Below are 26,058 nucleotides of genomic sequence, written 5' to 3' on the forward strand. Positions count from 1 at the left end.
TGATGAATGGATAAATGTATTATATTTGAACATTTTATTAAAATTTAAACAATATTATTCTACAATAAAAATAAACTACTGACATGAGCTGCAACATAAACGAACCTTGAAAACATTATTCTAAGTGAGAGAAGCCAGTCCCAGAGGACCACATAGCATATGATTTCACTTATATGCAATGACCAGAATAGGCAAATCTATATTGACAGAAAGTAGATCAGTGGTTGCCTAAGGCTAGCGGGATTATAGGGAAATTGGAGTTAACAGCTAAAAGGTGTGGGATTTATTTTGGAGGTAATGAAAATTTCTAAAATTGATTGTGGTGGCACAACTCTGTGAATACACTGAAAACTACTGAACTAGAAAAATTAAAAACTGTCTAGGAATCTAAAATGTCCATCATATCCCAATTTGGGATATTTAATTCATCTTCATCATAAGTGATACAATCAAAATAACATAAGAGAGGCTCACAAAAATAAGCTAGGTGTCTGACGTTCCAGCCAACAGTCTATTCACCAGATAGATACCTGGATCCTCTGCTATTGAATAAAGAAGAGCCCTAAATCCTTGGTCATCTTATACACCTGGTCAAATGTCCATGCCAAATGTCCACAGGACAATTTGCTCCTCTAGATGGTGTTATCCTAATAAATAATGAGGCCAGCCTGAAAATGATTCTCACTTGTTACAAATGGAAACACTTTGGAGGGGGGTATTATAAATAGCCCACTTCCTAAATATATACTGTTATATATTCCTAAATATTTTCTTACATTCTTGGTCTCCTTAGCCAGATTTTATGTCCTTAAGAATAGAAACCAGGTCTGTTGTGTTACCATAATCAATGCATTACAGATCCACAGTCTTTCAGACCTCTTTGCTTAGACTATACAAACATGGATCAGGGCACCATAAAATCAGAGGGGGGAAGTGATCTAGTTTCTATTTCTTCATATTTATTTTGTTTATGAGTAAATACCTGAGGTTTTTCTATTACAATGAAAACTTATCAGATGACTCTCTATTCAATCATCCTCAGGTTCTGTTAGAAACCTACAAGGGATGTAAAAGAAGTCAGCCTCAGATAACTCTATGTGGCAATACTAAACATTTTTTAAAATGTTTCCTAAAGTATGATTTAAAAAAATCCAAAAAAGAAACCCATCAAACATAATTTCAAGACATACTTAGACCAGGAGAAGAAATGTATACATGTTAAGGGATGACCGCTCACTATGCACTATCCTTTCTCATCCTTACAGCAACCCTGCAAAATAGGTTATTACCCACATTTTATAGACAAGGAAATTAGGGTTCCAAGACATTAAATAGCTGGTGTCACAAAGCTAGAATTGGAACTCTAACCTCCATTAGTCCAACTCTAAAGCCTATGTTCTTTCTACCATAATAGCAGCCATTCCACATGCTTCTCACCTGCTTTGGAAAGCTTTCCTCTGCCTGCATTGAGAAGTACCTGAAGATCTACATTATACTCTTGGGCATTTGTATGGCTCTCATACCACGGAGGCCCTCACACCCAACCCCACAAGGCCAATGGGGCAAGGACACAGCCTTCCACGATTGTGAAGCTAACACTTGGCTTGACACCCAACCATTGGAAAACAAGGACCTGTACCTTTGCCTAGCATATAGAATATCTTTAAACACACCCATATCTCTCATAGAGCCAGAAACAGCCAGCTTATAATGCTGACAACATTCCCCAAAAGCATCATATCCCTTTGAAGCTAAGAGCAAACTTAACCATTAAAAAGAGACAGCTGTTGATCCTCGCAGCTGCCAAAAGTCTGCCTGGAAAGACCCTCTGCTCCAGCAAAATTGGTCTGTTCACTATCCCCCTTTCCCCCCAAAATTGCATTTCCCCATATTCCTTCACCTCTATGACTGCACACATTGTTGCTCCTGCTTGATATACCCTTCTTCTCTTACCTGCTGGAATTCTACCCGCTCTTTAAGAACATTCATTCTATGTGGTCTTCCTTAACCACTGACCTAATGTACTGAATTCAGTGAACTTCACACCTTTACATAATTTTGAAATTAGTTACACACTGCCTCATCACACTCTTCTATTATTTTTTTATTATTAGCTATTTTTTTATTCTTTAGCTTTTTATGTGGCCATGCCTTGCTTCCCACATTGCCAAACTCTGCTGTGAGTCCTGAGATGATTTTGTTTCTTTGATTTCCCCACAAAACTTGGCAAAGCACCTAGAACAGAGTAGGTGTTTCATAAATATTTTCAATGGACAAATAGAGAGAAAGTTGGCATTAAAAATTAAAATTGTTTAGGTTATCTAGTAATGATTACTTTGAATTCCATAATAGAGTGATCTTCCTCAGACTTAAAACCCTACATAAACAGTGTTGAACTCAATAATAAAGGGATCTTTCTTAAATTTAAAACCTCGCTACCTATGGGGACTTTAGTCCAAGTTTTCAACATGGCCTTGAAGCTTCACAATGATCTAGCTTCTACCTAACTCTATAAGACCACCCCTTGCTGCCCACACCAAACTCTCATCCTTTCCCCACATATACTTTTGTGTTTCAACCTCTTACCCACACCCAACTGTTCATTCTTAAAATCTCAGCAACTTCTTTTTGGAATGTTGTTCTTCCCAACCCTTACTCCCTTCCATTCAACCTGTCAAATATCTATTCACTTTTTCTCCTCCCATTCAGCCTATCAAATATCTACTCACTTTTTCTCCTTCCCATTCATCCTATCAAATATCTACTCACTTTTTTTTCCTTAAACAGCCACCATCCTTTCTGAAGCCTTTCCTGGCTTCTACAACCCTCAGTAGAATTGACCACTCTTACCTTTAATCCCTGAATACAATCTCTAGCATTGTATCTATAATACTTTATGGTATTTATTTGTCTATCTTCCCTATTAGCTTAGTAATCCTTGGAATAAAAATTCTGTACTCTGGCTGGTGGTGTCTTTAGTCCACCATCTTGCTCCTCTAGGATTTTTGACAAAGCAAATAAAAACATACACTGGGGAAAAGAACCCCTATTCAATAAATGGTGCTGGGAAAATTGGATAGCCACATGTAGAAGACTGAAACAGGATCTTCATCTCTCACCACTCACAAAAATCAACTCACAATGGATAACAAACTTAAACCTAAGGCATGAAACCATAAGAATTCTAGAAGAAGATGTTGGAAAAACTCTTATAGACATTAGCTTATACAAAGAATTTATGAAGAAGACCCCAAAAGCAATCACAACAAAAACAAAAATAAATAAATGGGACCTGACCACATTTAAAAGCTTCTGCACAGCCAAAGAAACTATCACTAGAGTAAATAGACAATCTTCAGAATGGGGGAAAATATTCACATGCTATACATCTGATAAAGGATTGATAACTAGAATCTATATAGAACTCAAGAAAATCAGCAAGAAAAAAATCAAACCCCATTAAAAAGTGGGCAAAGAACATGAACTTTTCAAAACAAGATAGACTAATGTCCAAGAAACATATGAAAAAATGTTCAACATCTCTAATCATCAGGGAAATGCAAATCAAAACCACAATGATATATCACTTAACTCCAGTGAGAATGGCTTTTATCAAAAAGTCCCAAAATGACAAATGTTGGCGTGAATGCAGAGAGATGGGAACACTCATACACTGCTGGTGGGACTGCAAACTAGTACAACCTCTATAGAAAATAGTATGGAGATACTTCAAAGAATTATCTTTGAACTACCATTTGATCCAGCAATCCCACTACTGGGTATCTACCCAAAGGAACAAAAGACATTCTGTAAGAAGACCTTTGCATTAGAATGCTTATAGCAGCACAATTCACAATTGCAAAGATGTGGAAACAACCCAAGTGGCCATCAATTCATGAGTGGATTAACAAAATGTGGTATATGTACACCATGGAGTACTACTCAGCCATAAAAAAAAAATGATGAACTACCTATTGTATTATCCTGGATGGAACTGGAGCCCATTCTTCTAAGTGAAGTATCACAAGAATGGAAAAATAAACACCACATGTACTCACCATTAAATTGGTACTAACTGATCAACACTAATGTGCACCTGTGGGAATTAACATGCATAGGGTGTCGGGCAGGTGGGAGGAGAGAGGAGGGGAAGAGTAAATTCACATCTAATGGATGAGGTAGGCGCTGTGTGGGGGATGGTCATGCTTGTAGTTCTGACTCGGGCAGGGCAAAAGCAATATATGTAACCAAAGCATTTGTACCCCTGTAATACTCTGAAATTTTTTTAAATTATTTTTTTAAAAAGTCTGTACTCTTCACCTTAATATTTCCAGTGTCAGGTACAATTAATTCCCACATAAATACACAATAAATGCTTATCAGGCCGGGCGTGGTGGCTCACGCCTGTAATCCTAGCTCTCTGGGAGGCCGAGGCGGGTGGATTGCTCGAGGTCGGGAGTTCGAAACCAGCCTGAGCAAGAGCAAGACCCCGTCTCTACTATAAATAGAAAGAAACTAATTGGCCAACTAATATATATAGAAAAAATTAGCCGGGCATGGTGGCGCATGCCTGTAGTCCCAGCTACTTGGGAGGCTGAGACAGAAGGATCGCTTGAGCCCAGGAGTTTGAGGTTGCTGTGAGCTAGGCTGATGCCACGGCACTCACTCTAGCCTAGGCAACAAAGCGAGTCTCTGTCTTAAAAAAAATAAAAAAATAAAAAAAAAAATAAATGCTTATCAAAGGTTGTTAAATATAAGTCATTAACTTGCTTGATGACCTAAATACGAAGGACAGAATATAGTCTGATACAAACAAAGTCTAACAGAAGACAGGCAAGAAAGATACTCACGAGTGGTCCTTGGAGAACAAACAAGAAAGCCACTTTGCCCAAAGTAAATTCTTAATGCAAAGTAAATTCACTAATGTGTTCAACAGAAACAAGGCCTCAGCTAGCTGAATGTTTTCATGGGGCTACAACCTCTAAACACCAAGGCATTTTGTACAGTCCATTAACTCTGAGGAGATTTTCAAAAGCAGAGAGAGCTTCCTTACCTGTGTTCCAGCTCTCGAATGGACAGTATTACTCCTGAAGTCGATGGCTTCTGCTGTACCGTGGCCAAAAGGGTGAATTCGCTCTTGTTCCGGAACAGCTGAATTAATTTCTCACTCACATGAGGGGCTGCATGGATCTCTCTTTCTATATCTAGGAGTCAAGAAGAAAGAGCAGGATAAACAGTAAGAAGAGAAAAAGGAGAGGAGAAAAGCAAAGAGAAGGATAGAGAAGAAATGCAGGAGGAAAAAGAAGAAAAGGAACATGAGAAAGAAAAAGAGGAAAAAGATCCACAGTTAAAAATGTCATGTCAGAAGAATCCAGACTGCACTTTTCATTTTCCCCTCCTGTCAATAGTTTTCATTTTCAGGCACCATTCACCACTCCCTACAGCTGCATTCATTCAATGCAAATCCCAGAAATGCTACCCCTGTCACCGTGCCCACTTGTCACTTTGACAAGTTTACAATTGGCCAGACAGTGATTTTTCTGACAGGAAATTTGACAGAACACTGAGCAATTCAGTTTGCTGCAAACAGATTAAGTTGCTGTAAATAAGGTGAGAGGCAGTCGGATAAATGGGGTCCTAAATTCGGAGGGTCCTGGGTCTAAAAAGGCCCAAATGCCACTCAGCAGCCTCCAATTTCACTTTCCCCGTGGACCCGGCCCCCTTCTCCCCACAATGCATATAGGAAACCTGTCCTTGCCTTGTACCTAGCAGAGATTTACTAGCGTTAATAATGCCAGACAACTCTGCCTTTGCTTAAAGAATAAATACAAGGCATGTTTGTGATCCATAAGCGTGCCTGGAATTTCTCCGTAAACATGCAATGGATGACTTTGCTCATGAAATATTTATTAGAGTCGAGGCCACTTTGGCAGGCCTAGAGGTGTGTGAGTCCAGCTAATCCTGCCCCTGGATAGGAATGTTTCTTTCTCCAACATCAGCATAATGAGGGACATTCATCACTCCATACTCAGACTCACTTTTGTCATGATAAACTGGGTGTTATCTCATTATTTTGCACTACATTTCCCCGCATCAGAAAAGGGCACTGAGGGAGCAAAGTTAGAGAAGATTATTCAGAGGATGATAAATGAACACCAGAGGTGTGTTTGGTGGTCCCCCCTCACATCCTGACGACCTCCCCTGACTGTCTGATAAGCACTAGGTTATTTCTTCAGGACTGCACGAGAAGCCTTTGGAAAACATAGAATGTCAGAGGCTGCACTGCCCAAGCAACATTACAGATTTGTTCACCGACATTGAAGAATCTCATCCTAAAGAGGGACTTCTAAAAAAAGAAATCCTTGAATTCTTGACCTTGGGGCTCAGTCTTCTCATCTGCATAATGAAGAAATAGAGAAGGTAATCTAGAGCCTTCCCACCTTAGCCTCCTATAATTCTTTGAATTGCTGCTTCAAGTTTGTAGCACAGAGAAGAACAGCACAGTCTTTCCCCAGATGTAAGAGGATGGGCTACAGATGGCAGAAAGTTAAGTTGAAAAAAAAAAAAAAAAAAAAAAAAAGAAAGTTAAGTTGGCCCTCCACCATGGAGCCACCCCACCCAGGCAGATCACTCTACCAGCATAAAACCTACCTGCACAACATTTGCTTTTCTGCCCAAAGAAAGGCCTTCCCTACTTTGCTCTTAAATGGCATGTTGTCAGCTTTTATCAAGGGCTAAGAGATAGCCACTTAAGGAATGCTTCTATACCTTCCTCAAAATCCCAGCCAAACACTTTCCAGGATGGCATTCAAACTGTATTAAATGTATGAGCATATCACTTTGTAAACTAGAGGGTATTAGCAAATGTTTATTAAAGTTATTTTTATCATCAATACTGACTGGCAAAAATCCTCCTAATGAATTCCACCTGAAATTTAGTGCCAGCAAAAAACATTTGAGATTATATGTTTACTTTTTTTCCTTTTTCCTTCTTTACTGAACAATTAGGAAACAACTGATTGGTCGTGGCTGCCTGGAGAGCTCATGTCAAGATTCTGAAGCTGGGTCCCAAAGAACAGAGGGCCATGATCGACCATCAACGCCTGCGGGAGGAAATGGGTATGAATATTGTAGCAGGTATCCCCATCTTTCACTCAGTTCTCTCTGGGTGATAGCATCCAGGCCTATAGCCAGTGCCCTCCAAATTTATATCTGTACCCCTACGGCCAGGTGCAGTGGCTCACGCCTGTAATCCTAGCATTCTGGGAGGCCGAGGCAGATGGATTGCTCGAGGTCAGGAGTTCGAAACCAGCCTGAGCAAGAGTGAGACCCCATCTCTACTATAAACAGAAAGAAATTAATTTGCCAACTAATATATACAGAAAAAATTAGCCAGGCATGGTGGTGCATGCCTGTAGTCCCAGCTACTCGGGAGGCTGAGGCAGTAGGATCGCTTGAGCCCAGGAGTTTGAGGTTGCTGTGAGCTAGGCTGACACCATGGCACTCACTCTAGCCTGGGCAACAAAGCAAGACTCTGTCTCAAAAAAAAAAAAATCTGTACCCCCAAACTCTCTCTTAAGTAGCAGATTCATATATTCAATTTCCTACTTAATATCTCCATGTGAATGCCTAATAAACATTTCAAAGTGTATGTGCCCACAACCAAGCTCTCCCCCAATTCTCCATTTTCTCACAGAGTCCCCAGTCTTAGTAAAAGGCAACAACCAGTTCCTCAAGCCAATAAAACTAGAAACTGCCCTTGATTCTTCCTATGTTTCTGTTCTCCGCATCCAATCTAAGAGCAAGTCCTGCGGGTTCCCATATCTAGAATCTGTCCACTTCTTCCCAACTCCACTCTTGCAACTCTTGCCCAAGCCACTTCATTGCTCCCTAAGACATCTCCAATGGTTTCCTAACTGGTCTCCCTGCTTGCACGCTGCCTTTTCTTCCCCATCCTCCACGCAGCAGCCAAAGTGCTCTTTTTACAGCGTAAGTCCAAATCCTTTCAGCCTCCTGATTAAAATGCTCCAACGGCTTCCCATTGCTCAGAGAATAAAATCCAGTCCCCTTAGCATGACCCGCAGTCACACACAAACTGATTCTTGCCTTCTCCCACCCACTTTCATACCCTTCTCCTTGGTGGCCCAGAGGAGCACACCAAGATGACCCCTGCCTGCCGATCTTTGTGAACTGGGTGTTGCCTTTTACTAAGACTGGGGACTCTGTGAGGAAATGGAGAATTGGGGAAGAGCTTGGTTGTGGGCACATACACTTTGAAATGTTTATTAGGCATTCACATGGAGATATTAAGTAGGAAATTGAATATATGAATCTGCTACTTAAGAGAGAGTTTGGGGGTACAGATTTTTTTTTTTTTGAGACAGAGTCTTGCTTTGTTGCCCAGGCTAGAGTGAGTGCCATGGTGCCAGCCTAGCTCACAGCAACCTCAAACTCCTGGGCTCAAGCAAGGAGAGCCCTCTTCACACAGGCTCTTCTCTCTCCCACACCTTCACGTGCCTGGCGTCCCTCCAGCTCTCGCTGCAAAGCAACCTCCTAGCCACTCTGTCCAAAGCAGGCCTTCCATTAATGTCCCTCTAACACACCACCCTGGTTATTTTCTCCCTATAATGCATCCTAAGGTATGTATTGTGATTAGTTTATTATTTCCTTACAACACTTATCAACAGCCTTGCTTCATGTTATTTCCTTTCTTTCCCCACTAGCCTGTAAGTTTCATGCAGGCAGACATATATGTGTATTCATTGCTGTAACCACAGTTATGTCTGGCACAAAACAGGCGTCCAATAAAGATACATTAAATTAATGTATCTTCCGCTTATTTTTCTCATTTATGCTGTTATTTCAAGCAACCACATATGTGACAGTCAGAATATAGTGTGATACCATTTGAAAGACCAGGAGGATAAATGAGTCCTTCTCAAATGCCAGTGGCTAGCAGATTCTTTTTACATGAGGTTTGGTGCTAAATAAGCTCTTCCTCTTTGCAAAATCCCCCACCTAACCAGTCTAAGCCAGTCCTACAACACTTCTGCTCTCTCAAACCTTCCAGAAGACTGAACATTTCTTATGCTGGCTTTTCTCATTTCTCTTCATAAATGATTGGCACATTGAAGTAAAGAGCACTTACCAGAGTGAAATGCAAGAAAACAGCTGTTTTGATACATGGAGACTTTATGTACATTCTCATTTTCAGAAAAGCCCTTTCAAGTAAATGTTTACCATAATTCAGTGCTCAAAAAACACAAGAAAGTAATTCCTCTTCTTACAATATACAGGCAAGAACACTGGACCAGGTTTCAAAGAACTGAGACTTCCCTAAGTTTTGCAGATAACTAACTGTGTGACCTTGGATAAGACACTTTACCTCTCTGAACCTCACGCTCCACATCTGAATATTGAGAGGAATGAATTCCGTGATCTCCAAGTTCTTTCCTAGCCCCGACATTTCATTTCTGTTAACCACTCGATCCTGCTCCTAGCCGCATAGCAAAAGAGGGTACTGAGGGTAATTTCCATCTATAAAACATCCAGATTCTATGATTTTTCTCCTCTGCTCATTTTCCAAACCAACATAAAACATAAAGTTGTCAATTACTGAAAATAGTGATATGTCACCTACTTTGCAGCAGCCTGCTTTTTCCCTGATGTTAAAAGAGCAACCAATGAAACCCAATTATGAGAACCTATAGTGAATACCGTGCTTCCATATTCAACCACTATAAACTGTGTTTGCTATATTAAGGATATTCAATTCTGCTAGAGAGAACAAGAAAAACAAATGGGTGGATAAAGCTCATAAGAAGTGTTAAATACAGATAGCAAGTTAGAAACCTGTGAAACGTGTTAAACATAGATCGAATAAATGACACATAAGTGTGTTGAACACAGATAAAAAGGATTGAATAGGAGTGTTGCTTACAGATAGAACGGGGTGGGAGGACCACGTCACAATGTACAAATCATACCACCTTCAGATTGACAGCTATGCCATTCCTAAAACCAACACCCATTGCTGTCATCCATTTCATTCCCATTCTGGACCCACGTGTACTCTCCCTGAGAAAGGCTAACAAAGCCCATCACTGCTCACCAAATTAACTGGTGAATTACAGCTGTGGCCAGGATTACTTGCCCCTGAGTATTTTCAACAGAGAAAGCACGTGGGCTCCAGGAAACACTCATCTGCTGGACCCTCCCCGCCCCCTTTTGTTAACCTCAGCTTCAGCCCTCATAACTACACCATCATCAGGGAAGCTGATGCAGCAGAGAGAGAGAGAAACTGAACATATGAGCAATGCATAACTCAAGAACCCGGTAGGCTAGCCCTTCCCCCTGCTTGCACCCAAACCTACACATGTTAACCCACTTCATCTCTTTCTCCTACTTCCTCCTGGGTATTTTAGATTGAATGGGCCAGGTGGGTGATGAATCTGAATTTGATCTGCCTGTGAGACTTTCCATTTCACGACCTCCGGGAATGGACTTGGAGGCTACCATTGCATCAGTGTAATTTCCCACACAACAACCACTTAAGATGAACATTTTACATTTTCAAAAGTGGGGGGGAATGATTGGCTGGCATTGCAAATACTCAGAGGTTTTACATGATCTAGTTAAGAAGTGCTAACTCAGCAGCAAGGGTTAAGTGCTTTTTCTTTCCTAGGATAAAACGGCTCTACCTAGCCATTTTTAAAGACAGACTAAAAATGCTAATGTGATGATTAAACATCAGCAAAAAAAAAAAAGTGTTGGGTGAAGGGAGGAGATGGGAAAGTGGAAAAGGAAAGAAATTACATGACGGTATTCACACACTCTTCTCTGCCTCAAATAAAAGCAACTTCATTTCCCTCTTCCCTGACATATAGGGTGGGGACAGTGGGTTACTTTCATTGTCAACAAGTATATACCTGTGCTTCCTTTGTGCCAGGCACTGTGCTTGGCATTGGGGAAATGAAAGTGAAAATATAGTTTCTGCCCTGGAAGACAGATACAGAAGCAAGACAGTTTCCTTGTGACAACAGGTACAGAATAGGGCAGTTCCCAAGAAACAGAGGAGGCCCATGGCGATGAGGAATGACATCACGGAGGATGTGTCATTGAACCTGACTCTAAAGATGAATAAGCATTTATCTGGCAGAAGAGGGGGAGAAGGGGGCATTCATTGAAAGGAACACTGTGCAGATGTGGACACTCACATGTTTTACATTACCCTGGCATTTTTCTTTCTCTGCAAGCATATCTCTCACTAAAAGTTTAGCAGGGAAAGCATCTATTTATCCTAATATTGGAGGGAATTCTAAGGCCCCTGATTGGCCAAGGGGTACCAGACGAGCACAAAGCAAAATCCTACCAGTGCACCAGCTAAAGATCGGTGAATTGAAGTAGCAAAAGCAGTAGCAGACAGAAATATGTAAGAACAAACATGCCATGGCAGCCTGCCTCAGCCTTGATGGATGGAGAATTCAGGCAACATTTTAATAAATACACCGAGAACTTCAAAACATGGCAAATTCCTCATACAGATATGACACATCCTTCTAGCCTGAGTCCCAGTAAGCTCATGGTAAGAATGGCCCCAAAAGGTAAAGCAACACCTGGTTATTTGAAATGGCAGTTGGCTTTTCATTTCTAAGTGCAGAGGAAATTTTTTAATTCAGAACCATCGTCCATGGGGCAATTCCTGGTGTGGGAAGAGGGGAGAGAGGCACGTATTCCATTGTTAGGTCTTACGGCCCTTCCTTGAGACTGTCAGATGCTATTATTGATCCAGGCAGCTTTCAGAAAAGCAGAAATCACAAGCAGAAAGTAGTGGGGGCACCAGGAGACTCCCAGTTAATGTGCTAGGAATTTCCATCTGCACTAACAAGTTCATAATAACATTCCATTACACCTCCATTAGCTCCAGAAGCCAGAGTGGCAAAAAGCAAACAGGTACATCTTATTTCAGTGCCAAATGCAGAGTTAATGCTTTGCACGTGTCATCTCACTATAACTTTAGGGGAAGGCGTTATTATAACTCCTGCTTCACAGGTGAGAAAACTAAGGCCCAGAGAATTTAAATAATGTTCTAAAGGACACTGGGCTAGGAAGCCATGGTGCAACCAACTCGGCAAGCTAGGTCTACGAGCCACACTCCTAACTGTGCTACACCACCATTTGCCAGTATGTGCAATCTCAGCGCTCCATGCATGTGAAAAGGGGACAAATCACTGTCATATGACCAGTGCCTGGTACTTTGTAGTCACTTAGGAAGTATTTATTGAATAAATGAATGAACAATCTATTTGTTCATCCCTTATGAAGTAAATACCAACATCCCCCCCCATTTTGCAGGTAAAAATACTGAGGCACAGAGAAGTTCCATGGCTTGCCCAAGGTCACATGTCAAGTGAGTGGAGATGAAATTGACTCTTGCCTCAGCGAAGTTGATCATGATATTCCACCAGCATTTGCCTGGTACCTCGGCTTGTTTTTCATGCTCCTCACTGTCCTCTCTCCCACTGACCTCACTCCTGCCTCCCAGCACCACCAGCCTCAGTTCCCTTCTTCCCAGGGCCATGTTCCTCCCCACCTTGGTATGTTCCCATCTCCAGTGACCTCTGTCTTCTTTCCCTCTTTTATGTGTTCCAACCACGGTAGAGCCTCAAATGTTTGTCACATTACCATCAATAAATTATACCTTGACTCCAAAATCCGGAACCCAATGTAAAAAGAGGTTTACCAAAGACATTCCTATATAACTCAAACCTGTTGAGAAAAAGCACATTTAAAAAATGAGCTGCCTAAGGAATAATAAAGCCAGCTGAGCAGCCCCAACTCCTCTGTTAAGGGAATAAACCTAAGAAGTCCTGTGACACATGGTATTAATCAATTTTTGTAATTATTATGTGACTCAATCAAAAGAGATTCCAGTACCCCCATAATTTTGCTAATTAGGTAGGCATTGTAAGGCAGCTGAGCTCTTATAAACGTTTGACAGTACCAGTAAGGAAAATCAATGCATGCCCTCTGTCGCTAAGAAATTAACAAAGTGTAGCCAGTCCTTCTCTGTAGGCTGCCACCCCACACTGCCACTGCGACCCACCAATGCTAAAGGATGCCTGTCACCCCCATCCCTCCACCCCCGCCTCAGTTAGAAACACAGGAATAAAAAGAGAGGTACAGTATGACTTCCAGCTCCATCTGAATCACAAGACAGGAAGCAAAAAGCAAAAGACTGGTGAAAAGATTTGTGTAGTATGATTAAGACAGCACTGTGCAGCAAAGAAGCTATCCAACAGAGTGGTGAAGTAAATTAGGATATATACACACAATGGAAAATTATGTGTGATAACACAATGATACTAAAGGTATTAAAGCAACACAGGCAATGTCTAGGCAATACTGTCAAATAGGTACACAATTGTATGTACAGCATTATATCAAGTATATGTAAAATTTGTTTAGTGACGCATAATAGATGGATAGGAACAGCCTTTGATCAAAACGTTAGCAGTTGGGAACTAACATGGGTGAAATTTTTCTTCTTTCCACATGTCTGAATTTTCCAAATCTTCTCTAAGAGTTATCATAAGGAAACAACAATTTTTATGGTAAAATATGAGAGTACGCTCTATAAATAGGAGAGAAACAAGAAGGGCATCCTACTAAACAAGAAAATAAGCACTAGTCACCTGGCTTTCAGTCACCTAAGTGTATGTTTTTAAGGCAGCAAGGACAACAGGTGTATTTTGACAATAACTGCAGCCAAGCCCCCTCAAGTGTCTGACCACACTGATGGTCAGAACCCTATAGCTGTTCTTGGTACATTGTGTGCAAAACACCATGCACAAAATGTTGCTGGGTGCAAGCAAGAATGTGTGGCCAGCAAGGGATGCTCTCCAGGTTCTTCTAAAGACATGGGGCAGGCCTTGTCCCTGTCCTCCTCTAACTCATCCATCCATCCATTCATCCACTCTTTACTTTAAAAACCTTTACTGAGCACCCCTTAAACCAGCACTGTGGACACAAAACTGACACATCTTCCATCCACAAGGGGCTCCGAGTCTAGCAATAAAGGCACGAACATAAGTGAACAGGTGTTCAGCTGTTCAGCTGAGAGACATTAGAAAAGTAGGGGTGCTTAGAAGGCATCACAGCCTGGAATAACCTGGAACAGGACCAGGGCGTGTCTCAGCAGGGACTTGATCTCCCAGTGAAGGGGCAGTGTAGAGTAATGGTTAAGAGCTCAGGCTCTGAAGCCTGACTGTTTGGTTCATATTCCAGCTTCACCTCTCTTCAGATGTGTGACCCTGGGCAAGTTAATCTCTGTGTGCCTCAGCTTCCTCCTCTGTAAAATGGGAATAAAATTGCATCTGCTCCATGGGGATAGTATGAAGGTTAAAACAATTAGTACATATTAAACACTCAAAACAGTGTCTGCCACATGAGAAGCACATGACAACTATTAGTTTATTTGGAATACAATTGGGGCAAGCACTAGGCCCTGTAGGGTGGGTGGGGGACCAAGCTGTGCCAGCAACCACCATGCCATGGGAGCTTTGGTGCTGCAGCTGGGGCTGAAGTAAAGGCCAAACGTTCGGTTAGTTACAACTGTGGCCCAGCAGGAGGGCATCGGGCAGGTGACCAGGGGAGGCGGTTAGCAATCAGTTCTAACTCTCTTCTGTTTAAAAGTTGAAAACTGAGCAGAGCCCATGGAGCTTCCAGCCACTGCAATCTAGGTCCAGCCTTGAATTTTTGCTTTTTGCTAGATGTCACAGTAAGGCCTTCAATTGTGCTAATTGCATCCTCACAACAGCCTAGTGATGTCAATATTGCCATCTCCACTTTATAGATGAGGTACAAAGAACCAAGAAGCATTTTACTGAGTAGTCTAGCTGGAATCCAAACTCAGGTCTGTCTAAGGCCAACCACAAGGCCCCAGTGCCTCTCAGCACATCTACTGTCTCAGACAAACCAGTGTCTGAATCCCAGCTCTGCCAAGCTCTCTGCTTTGACACCTTGGATAATTCAGTTTCCTTTCTTTATTCTTGAGTTGGCTCATCTGTGACACGCACCTTTCAGGGTTCAGTAAGGAATGAATGGAAGAATAATGGAAAGTGCCTGGTATTAATATATAGCTAGTGCACTCCTCAGGACAATTCTGAGAAGCTTTGAAAAGAAAGCCCAGAAAACTGCACACTAAAGTCTGAGCTCTATAATTTTCCAAGCATGTTCATATACATGATCACATTTCATATTCATAAAAACCCATTGGATAGGTGTTAATGGCCTCACTTTAAAGATGAGGAATCTCTGGTACGTAGAAGATAAGTGGTATACCCATGATCCCACCTCTAGCAAGTAGCAGGGATGTGTCTCCTGACTTCAACGTTGCCACTCTTTCTATATATTTCTGCCTTCTGTATATTTCTGGCTTCTCTAATCCCCAGCATGAGAGAATCATTAAACTTCTCCAATCCACTCGAATGCCAGGTCTCCCCTAACTAAGGGATATCCTCCTCCAAGAGCCTAAACTGCTCCATATATTGGGGGTACAATCTCTAACCTGCTTAAAAAGTTTGGAGCGGTGGGCTGACCTAATTATAATTAGCTCCCTTTTGTGCAGTCCTAATTCTCAGGCATGAAAGAGACATTTGAAATGCTGTGTTGGTCTCGACCTTACCACATCTACTCAGATTCAATAGTAAACAGTAGGGCATTATGTTCAACTGCCAAGCTCTCTAATTTATGATTATTCATTATAAATCATTTTTACACGTTGCTTCAAATGCTGTTTTTCAAGAATAAAAATCTGCCTGCATTGAAATGCACAGTGATTTTAATATGCAAACCTCCTACAGAGATGATGTCTCATTTTAATTATTGTTTCGGTTTAATGGGTTTTCATTAAATTAGAGGATGGAGCAATTACTAGGATGAACAGCTAATGTTTCAAAGGTAAGCTCCCATGGCTCTGTGGGCAAAAAGACAGTCGTGCCATAGAGAGGCAGAAAGCCACACTCTTCTGGATAAGCTTGTATTCAGCCTGACAGAAGACAACACTGGCTAATTTTTTTCCCCAGCTTCCTGCCCTCCCTGTGATATGCAAACGGCTCTAAGCATGTGTTTAGAGCTTAGAGGTATCTTGGGGTATCTTAATCACATAACTTTTCTATCAGGAATCCAGGCTCTCCTGTCATCGGACGAGAATGTGCTCTTAAAAGTCCACAGCCTGCAAAGCAATATGTCAAACCACAGGAAAATACTCCTGATGAAATTGTCTTCTCTCACGCACACAAGTAATTTAGTTGGTTTAGTGGATTAATGTCTGACTTCCCACCCCTGGGAAATTGGTCCAACTTCAACATAGGATGCAATAACCAAAATCATATTAATTAGCCAACTGTCAGAGGCTCAGTGAGAAGTGACTTTGGTGGCCTCAGCAATATTTCACCCCAGAAACTGCACAAATTTGACACTTGGGGACCAACAGGGCAGCATGAGCTCAGACAGAGGTGAAGGAATGAATGAGAAGTAGGGAATGAGTGGAGGGTGAGAGGGAGAGTCTGCCTTATTGGGGTCCCAGTGGTCAGAGGTGAGGGACATGACTCAATACTGCGGGTGGCGGGGACTCTGTATGGCAGCCACCTGCGCCTAGGGAGTTGGGGGGTGGGAGGCTTATAGCAAGCTTCAAACATGTCATTTCTTTCTCTCCAAATGGGCCAAAAGAGAGAGAGAGGCAAGCTAGAGAGATCCTTCCAGAAATAACTAGCCTATTAGGTTAGGGCAGGCCTGGCTATTATGTATGCCAAGTAAATAGTGTAGGAGCCTCTCACCATGCTATAGGAGGAAAAAAAAAAATCTTACAACAGAGAGGAGTCATAAAGCAACATTAGTCGCAGGTAAACCAGCAGGAACTAAGTGACGGATAGGCACCCTCATTGTCTGCCACCGCCCCAACCCCCGCCTGGTATTTCTGACAGGAATAATAATTTGGAACTCCCCAATGTAATGCTTTCTTTTCAGTTCCTTTATTTTCACTGCCCTAAAAAAGCACATCATCAGCTCTTAGATCACGTGCATTAATCTAATTACACGCCTTGTTAGCTAATTAGTTCTGGAGTCACTGCTGGAGAAGTCTCCCTCACTATTTATCTATCTGCAATGGCCACGGGGTGTCTGTGCTTTCAGGTTCCCGGGGAAAAACTGTGCAGCTGTGGCTCTTCAACCTTGTGCTAAGGAGGGACAGTGAAGCTTTCCGGGCGGGGAACTGGTCACCTGAAACTCCAGGCTTTGAACAGAAGCTCCGAGAAATGTGTGCATCTGTTCATAAAGGGGGCTGTGGGTGTGGTCTTTTTTGTTTGTTTGTTTGGGGATTTTTTGCAGACTTGCTGTTCTTCTTTGAAAACTAACCTCCTCTTTAGGGATTTTATTCTGACTGTATTAAACATTAAAGTCGCCCTAAAATGAATTACTGGAAACGCTGCTTGCTCCTTGAGCTCAGAGCCAATTGCAATCCGGAGGCAGGATCTTTCTCAACCAATTTCCCACCTCCGCCCTTTCAAACAAGAGCCACCACCAAAGGCTAAAATTTCAATCCCCATTTACAGAAGCTTTTTGTAAATAAATGAAATTGTCTAGGGGAAAATTGGTCTTTGATCACTGTTGCAAATAATTTGGCCCTTGCATGTCCTAGGGTAACAACGCTAAGTCAGTTTTCAAGGAATTCCTCCTTCAGTGCATTAAATTGGGTCTTCATGATTATTCATTTCAAAGGGTGCCCAGTGGGTTCCCCAAGCAGTCTTTTCTACTTGGGTATGATCTAACTCAGACAACAGGTACACTTTTCAGCTCCCGGACCTACCCACGCCAAAGTGCTTGTCAGTTCATCCTTGTGCATCAGCAGTTAGGCTACACGTGAGCTCTCTGAGCGCCAGGCATGGGAAGGGGCTGGAGCAGAGCCAGGAACAAGTAAGAGGCTCCAGGAAGATGTAATCTAACTCTTCTCCTTCCTGGAGTTCCAGCCACCTTCTCCATGCCTATCCGAGTCCTGCCCAGCAGTCAAGGCTCAACCTAATTCCTCTAATTCCACAAAGCTCTAGTGCCACAGCTGAGGGTGATTTTGCCTCTTGACTCCACACTTCAATCACTCCCCCATTCAAACCTGTGGAGCACGTTCTCTGTACCAGGCTCTGTACCATGGTGACTAAGACAGGCTCAGTCTGGAAAGAGACATCTAGCCAGGATTTTTACTGAGCAATACCTGCACTCTGACAAATCTTACACTCTGCACTGTGCCAAATCCAACGGCCAGATGGTGACCTGACCTCTAAGTGACCCCTCCCCTCTGGCAACCTCCCAAACAGTTGTCTTCTCCTTCTTTTTGAAGCACTCTGCCCTTTTGGCACTGCATGCTTCCGGTTTTCCTCCTACCTCTCAGGCCATCTTGAGCCTTCTTTAGACAGCAGACCAGAGGAGGGCACAATAATCTGTCAGAGTGCCTCAAAGAACGTCCATTCATCAGCAAGCCCCACCCTCCACTTCCATCACCACCGTTACCCGCGGTCCTCTCGACTATAGTATTGCACCAGCTACCAACTAGCAACTTGTTTCCACTCATCTCTCCTCCCCTCTCCTCCCTTGCCCTCCCTTCCCCTCTCCTCTCCTTCTCATTTTCTCTCTCTATCCCACATAGCAATCAGAAAATCAGGGAGATCTTTTTCAAACTTAAATCACATTATCTCAATCCCTTACTTAAAATCCGCAAATAGCTGCTTGTATGAGTTTCCTATGGCTGCTGTAACAAATTGCTGCAAACTTAGCAGCTTGAGGCAACACAATTTTGTTATTTTACAGTTCTGGAGGTCAGAAAGATGAAGTAGGTTTCACTGGACAAAACCCAACATGTGGGCAGGACCATGCTTTCTCGGAAAGTTCTAGAGGAGAATCTCTTTCCTTGCCCTTTTCAACATTCCTTGGCTCGTTTTTCTCCTTCCTCCACTGTCAGCACCTGTAGCACCTTAGCATCTCTGCTTCCAGCGTGCATCACTTCTCTGTCTAACCTCCCTGCCTCCATCTTACAAGGGCCTTTGTCATTACACTGGCCTACCTGGGTAACCAGGATAATCTCCCCACCTCAAGATCCGGAGCTTACTCACATTTACGAAGTCCCTCTCCCCACTTATAGTAACATAGTCACAGGTTATGGAGATTAGGATATGGACATCTGAGGGTGGCATTGTACAGCCTGCCATAACACCTGCTGCAGTCTGAGCAAAACCCCGACTTGCCATGGCCTGAAAGACCCCACAGGATTTGGCCCTGGTGATGCTCCCTGGCCTTCTCTGGTACCTGGTACCCACACTGGCCAACCTTGTTCCCCTTAAACTTATTTGACCCCAAGGCCCTTTTGGCCAGCTGCATCAAGAATGTGGGCTCAGGAGCAAAACAGCCTGGATTCAACTCTCAGCTTTACCACTTACTGGACCTTTAACCTTAGCCACGTGATTTAACCTCCATTCCCTTTCTGTGCCTCTGGCCGCCTTTCTGTGTAATGGGGCTCCTGATACCCAGCTCCTTCATGAGATTGTTATAAAAATTAAATGAGTTAATGAATATAAAGAATTCAGAATAGTGCCTAGCATATATGAAAAGTGTTCATCATTAATAATGTAAGTGATCATTAATAATAATATCATCCTTGCATGGCTGACTCTTGATTTGGGCAACAGCTTAAATATGACCTCTGCAGGGAAGCCTTCCCCAACAATCCTGCGTAAAGTCAACCTTCTCCCTAAGTCTCTCCCTCTCTTTATTTCTGCAGTACTGCTCTTGTATTCCCTTCATAGTATATATTACTGTCTAAAGGTACATATTAATATACTTATTTATTGTGATTGGCCACCTCTGCTAGAATATAGGCTTCATGTGGACAGAGACTGTGTTTTCTGTGCTGTGTGCTTAACACTCAGAACAGTGCCTGTCACGTGGGTGTGCAACAAATATTCGTTGAGTGTGCGAAAGAATGAATGAATGAACAAACGAATATAATATATTGCTGGTTCTCTCCTTGCTGTACTTAAACCAAGGACCCCTCAAGGGCAGGGTGTCTGTCATATCCTTCTTTTACAATCAAGACCCACAACAGTGGCCAGCATGAGATATTAATAGCATATTAAACTCTCCTGATTGATCAATACATCAATGAGCTTTAAAGCCTCCTTTAAACGTAAGGACTCAAAAAAAGAAATGATTTTCCTCCATCCAATCATGTAAAGATGGAGAAAGAAAGGATTTCAAAGTCATATGTTAAAAAAAGAGAAACTCAAAGCAGGAGTCCAGGAAGCTGCCATCCCAACCTTGCCCTGTCCCCAGCACATGCTAGTGGCTTTCGATGGTTCTTTAATTATGGTGAGATCTTCCATTTAAATGAAATGCCAAAAAGGATGCTGTGGCTAGCTTATGTATAAAATATGCAACTACAAACCAGTTGCAGGGGAAAACTCTGCCAAGCCCCGAACACCAACCACTCTGTGTCCCACCTTTCTAATAAAACATGCGGCTCCTGCCTAGTCAGGTGGGGCCTTCCCCTCTGAGGCACCTCCTGGCTGCACTCCCTGCTGCCACGTTGGCTGCAGGTCAGAGTGGACATGACCTGACTTCACATGGTAATGTTTTCTCGTCTCACTCCCATAAAATGCTTACTATCACTGTCATCCACCCAGCATTTGGGCTTTGACAGGGGACCCAGGGCAGAATCGTCTTCAACCTCAATCCTGAAGTACAGAGCTGTCTGCCTGCACCTTCCTCACTCCCTGGAACGGGTTAGACACAGCTCTCCCTGTGCCTGCAGCACCTGGTACAGACTCGTGTCACACGTGGTCACACATGTCACTGCCTTGCTCAGAACTCTTTATTGGCCCCCAATTGTCCATAAGATAAAATTCAATCCCTCCAAAATAGGGAGTTATTGAATGGGTATAGAGTTTCAGTGTTGCAAGATAAAAAATGTTCTGGAGAGATGTGATACGACAGGAACATACTTAACACTACCAAACTGCACTTACATATGGTTAGGGTGACAAATTTTATGTTTTCTAAAATAAAATTAAAAATAAAAATTAATTTAATAACAATGTAATCCCCTTTGGGAACCATGTTTATCTCTCAGCACCTCCACACCTCAAACTTTAATGAAGTATGAGAGCTTACAGAAAATCTGTTACCCTTCCTCGTGGAGCCAAACACATACCTGATATATAAGTTTAAAAAGCTAAAGAGGATGCCGGGCGCGGTGGCTCACGCCTGTAATCCTAGCTCTCTGGGAGGTCGAGGTGGGCGGATTGCTCGAGGTCAGGAGTTCGAAACCAGCCTGAACAAGAGCGAGACCCCATCTCTACTATAAATAGAAAGAAATTAATTGGCCAACTAATATATATACATATATAATTAGCCGGGCATGGTGGCGCATGCCTGTAGTCCCAGCTACTTGGGAGGCTGAGGCAGAAGGATTGCTTGAGCCAGGAGATTGAGGTTGCTGTGAGCTAGGCTGACGCCACAGCACTCACTCTAGCCTGGGCAACAAAGCGAGACTCTGTCTCAAAAAAAAAAAAAAAAAAAAAAGCTAAAGAGGAAATAGTGAAAGCCAAAGTTGTTACAGGTTCAGCTACTGTCACACCCTAAATAGAAAAAAAAAAAAAAATCAGTCTCACTAATGTGACCAACAAAACCCTGCACAATGACATCCTGTAGATCTCACCAGGCCCATCTCCTACTTCTTCCCTCCCTCCCTCCTTTATGGCTCTCCAGATACTGTGGCCTTCCTTAGGTGCCATCAATTAACACACAATGTCCTTTCTTACCTTAAGGCCTCTGGTCAGGGCATTGCTCTGCCTGGAACACACTTCTGCCCACTCCATACCTGGCTACCTCCCACTCATCCCTCAGGCTTCAGCTGAAATGTCACTTCCTAAGACCTCAATACCCAGCTACAGTGGATCTCCTGGCCCACATTCCCAAGGCTCCTCCTTCTTTGTTCTCGTCCTGGTGAGGGGTTGCATGGAAGCTCTCCACTGTGCTCTGGTGCCCAGTGCCACACACACAGCACAGAGAGCAGGTATTGAAGGACACTGGAGAAATGGATGGATGATTGTTAGTTTCCCTTAGTAACCCATTCTGAACCTGTATGAACCCAGAAATTGAAGCTTTTTGAAGCTGTCTGTAGGTTCTGCCTGAATTTACCATGCAAGTACAATGCCTGAAGTATAAAGTAGGAGCATTATAATTTGTCCTATATCTGTCTCGTTTCAATTTAAACAGCAGCTCCCAATCCACATTGCTTGATTGGAAGATTTTAATCAACAAGATCAACAGGTACCTGATTCTCATCTCTAGCTCCTTCAGCAGTTGGGACTCTTCTTCCCTCTCTCAGTCTTTTGTGGAACCAAACTCAACATTTCACCTTTTCTTCCTCCCAGCTTCCTTCAGCTGAGTGATTCTCAGCATTCATTTTGCATCAGAATCACATGGGTAACTTTTTAAAAATATGATTTCTATTCTTTATCCACAGAGACTCAAAAAAAAAATAGTCTGGGGTAGAGCCCAGGTGCCAGTATTTATTTATGTGTTCCAAATGAATACGATGCACGGCCACAGGCAGGCATTGGGTCTTGCTTGGTGTCCCGGCTTCACATCAGAGTAGCATAGTGACCAGCCTTGGGCCAGATGCAGCCCCAGCACACTGGTGTAGGCTCAGTGTCACACACCCCCTTCCCAAGCAGCAGACCACACTTCGTCAAGTTCAAGGTGCCATACGTTAGAAAATACAACATGATTCTACATACCCTAAGAAAGAAACAAAAGCTGCCCATTATAAAAGACACCATTAATTATAACTTACATAATTTATTACATAATTATGCCTATGTGAATGAGTGGTGTTAGAATCAATAAAATACAGTAGAAAAATTGAAAGATTTCTTATAAAAATTCAAATCTCCCATAAAAAATTAGGTGACCTGGCAACACAGGGCCCATATTCCCATAGACAACAATGCAGTGAATGCTGAGATTGAAGAAACGCAGCTCTCTGCACCCCATCCACTCCCCAACACGCATCTAGCTGGTGCTAATACTGCACACACTCCAAACACCCAGGCCCTACAGACACCCTCTCCCCTCCCCAGAAGTCCTTCTGGCCTTCCCAGCCCAAGCCTGTGTTTCCCCGCCCTCCCAGGTTCTCAAGGCTCATCCTGGTGCTTCTCAGCAGATGTGCCAGGTCCCTGGTAACCACTGACGCATGAATCCTCTCAGCCCTCTTCTCTCTTCCCCAATGTAATGTACAAATATAGCCGTTTTCCTTATGCCCTACGATTTGGAAAGGGTTGGGAAACACTACCCGTGTGGAAGTAGAATTTGGGACCAGAAGACCTAGCATCCACCGTGAGTCCCAACACTTAGCATCTGAGCGACATTTAACATCCTAACGCTAGTATCTGGGTCATCAGTTAATCCTTCTGAACATTAGTATTTTCTGCATAGAATGGTGACTAATGAGAACAACGATCCTTCTGTCACAGAATCCACACAACAAATGCTCATGATCGTGTACATCTGCAGTCCCCAACACCTGAGCCGAAGACCTACACCTGTCTGTGGCTTTTTAGGAACTGGGCCCACAGCAGGAGGTGAGAGAGCGAAATTTCCCCTGCACTTACAGCGGCTCCCCATCACTTACTCACGTCACCTGCGCTCCGCCTCCTGTCAGATCAGCCGCACCATTGGATTCTCCCAGGAGCACGAAACCTGTAAACTGCGCATGCTCTCCTACGAGACTCTACCGCCTGATGATCCGAAGTGGAGCTAAGGTGGTGATTCCCACCCACCGCCCCAGTCCGTGGAAAAATTGTCTTCGGTGAAACCGGTCCCTGGTGCCAAATAAGGCTGGGGACCACTGATGTACGTGACCAGTATTGAAAATGCCACCTTCGCTTTCCCCCAGGCCTGAGTGTAGGGTAGGATGGCCCCATGCAGGCTGGACACAGGGGGCAGCTACCACGGGAGGGCTGGCTCCCCGGCCTTCTCACCTGGCTTACGATCTAGCAGTGTGAACAGGTGGACAGACACCTGTATGCCAGAAACAAACTCTGAATGAATAAATCCCTCACACCGAATCCCCAGAGATGGGGGAGGCCACGAGCATGAGGATGGTGTGGGGTTGACAGGTGTTTCCAGATAAATTTGTTAATAAATGAGAAGCCACTAAGCCCTGTGTCAGCAGAGGAAACTAAAGAACAACAATCAGCTTTTTTTTTTTTCAGTGAGGTTGATATATCTTTTTCTTTTTTTCTTGAGACAGACTCTTACTCTGTTGTCCACACTAGAGGGCTATGGTGTCAGCCCAGCTCACAGCAACCTCCAACTCCTGGGCTCAAGCAATCCTTCTGTCTCAGCCTCCTGAGTAGCTGGTACTACAGGCATGCACCACCACGCCCGGCTAATTTTTTTCTATATATTTTTCGTTGTCCAGCTAATCTCTATTTTTTTCAGTGGAGATGGGGTCTTGCTTTGGCTCAGGCTGGTCTCGAACTCTTGAGTTCAAACAATCCTCCCGCCTCGGCCTCCCAGAGTGCTGGGAGATATATCTTTTTTAAAAAGTGTTTCAACTTACTTTTTCAGATTCATGATATAAACTAACAGGATGAGTTTCTTTCAACCTTTTATTTCTGTCCCACAACCTCTGTAGGTATAGGTATACTTTTACTGCCACTATTTCCCCAAATCTCCCATAGCAAATGATACCAAAGGATCCAGACCCCACGTTCTATAAAAAAGACAAAAATAAACAAGAATGCAATATTATGATCAACCACTGAGTAATGTGAGCATGATAAATGCAAAGACGCCTGTCAGCGTTCCTATTTATGTGTAACTACCACTGTAGCCCCCGCCTTAATTATGCTCTTATTCACTGTGCACATGGAGTCTGTCACCGTGGGTCTGGGTGTCGCTGAGCCCAGGAGCCTCCAACCAGCATAAATACGTGCCACACACCCGGCCGTTCCGTGCAACTTTTTCAAATGAATTATCAGGGAGATTTAAAAATTCTTCAAAAATGTCACAATAATAACTATTTTATCTTTTTTATGCCATAATTATGATTTGGAGCTTTGCTTTTCTTATTTCATCCAGGCACACCACAACTCATGAATAAAATATGACAAGTTTGATAGCAGCCATTGGAGAGGGTTCATCCGTAACAGCAGACGTGCTCGGTGTACAAAGAGCTTTTATATTGCAACAGCCTTTGTTTCTGGGATGCGCTTTTATCTAAAAGAAGGGCCACGTGAGTTCTCCCACCTCCGGCAGCCCCCTCCCACCACCCCACAATGCCTGCCTTCAGCACAACACCTGAACCGTGTTTACTTTGTCTTTTAACGAGCACATTTCTAAACAATTAGGGAACAAATCAGAAAACCAAAGGGCATTCTGCTCAATATGAAACTGGCTGGAAACGACATATCAAACGGTTGACTCAGAGACACAAGCAGACCACAAACTAACCCATAAAGTAGGCAACTTTACATCAGGAAAACTCATTCCCGTGATTGAGCCTACACGGCAAGCTACTTAAAGCACTCATAAGATTCTCTTTCAAGAAGTTTTCTTTCCTCAGGAAAGGCTGCCAGGTCCCTTCAAAGTCCAGGCTCTGGTATGTCTTTCAAAGAAATAAATGTGAAAAGGAGAGGGAAGTAATGTGTGGCTCTGCAAAACCATCAGCATTTATCAAATGGCCCCAGGGATGTCAGACTTCAAGTTTTGAGGTTTCATTTTTTTAAAGCAAACTGACAAGCATCTTGTTCTACCACACATAGAAAACCAACTGGCGTCCAAGTTGCCTTCCAAATACAATTTTTTTTTCCCAGAGTTTGTTTCAAAATATGTAAAAGCAAAAAGACATTTTAAAGTCATTCCTTGCCTAGAACTTGAAGAAGGAAGAGTCGAGATTGAGATTCCCGTGGACTGAGCAATTTGCCAAACTCCCAGAGTTGTGGGTTT

At 43.0% G+C, this 26,058-nt stretch overlaps 1 protein-coding gene across 2 annotated transcripts in view; it reads right to left on the reverse strand.

Moving 5' to 3' along the window:
- The window catches only part of NELL1 (neural EGFL like 1), a 761,891-nt gene that overhangs the window by 679,514 nt on the left and 56,319 nt on the right, over positions 1-26,058 (reverse strand). For both annotated transcript variants that reach the window (XM_012735524.2, XM_012735523.2), the window contains exon 3: positions 5,054-5,204. In XM_012735524.2, the coding sequence (XP_012590978.1) occupies positions 5,054-5,204 (151 nt within the window). The remainder of the gene's footprint in view (positions 1-5,053; positions 5,205-26,058) is intronic.

This window comes from Microcebus murinus, chromosome 4, assembly GCF_040939455.1.
Source record: "Microcebus murinus isolate Inina chromosome 4, M.murinus_Inina_mat1.0, whole genome shotgun sequence".
Lineage (NCBI taxonomy): Eukaryota > Metazoa > Chordata > Mammalia > Primates > Cheirogaleidae > Microcebus > Microcebus murinus.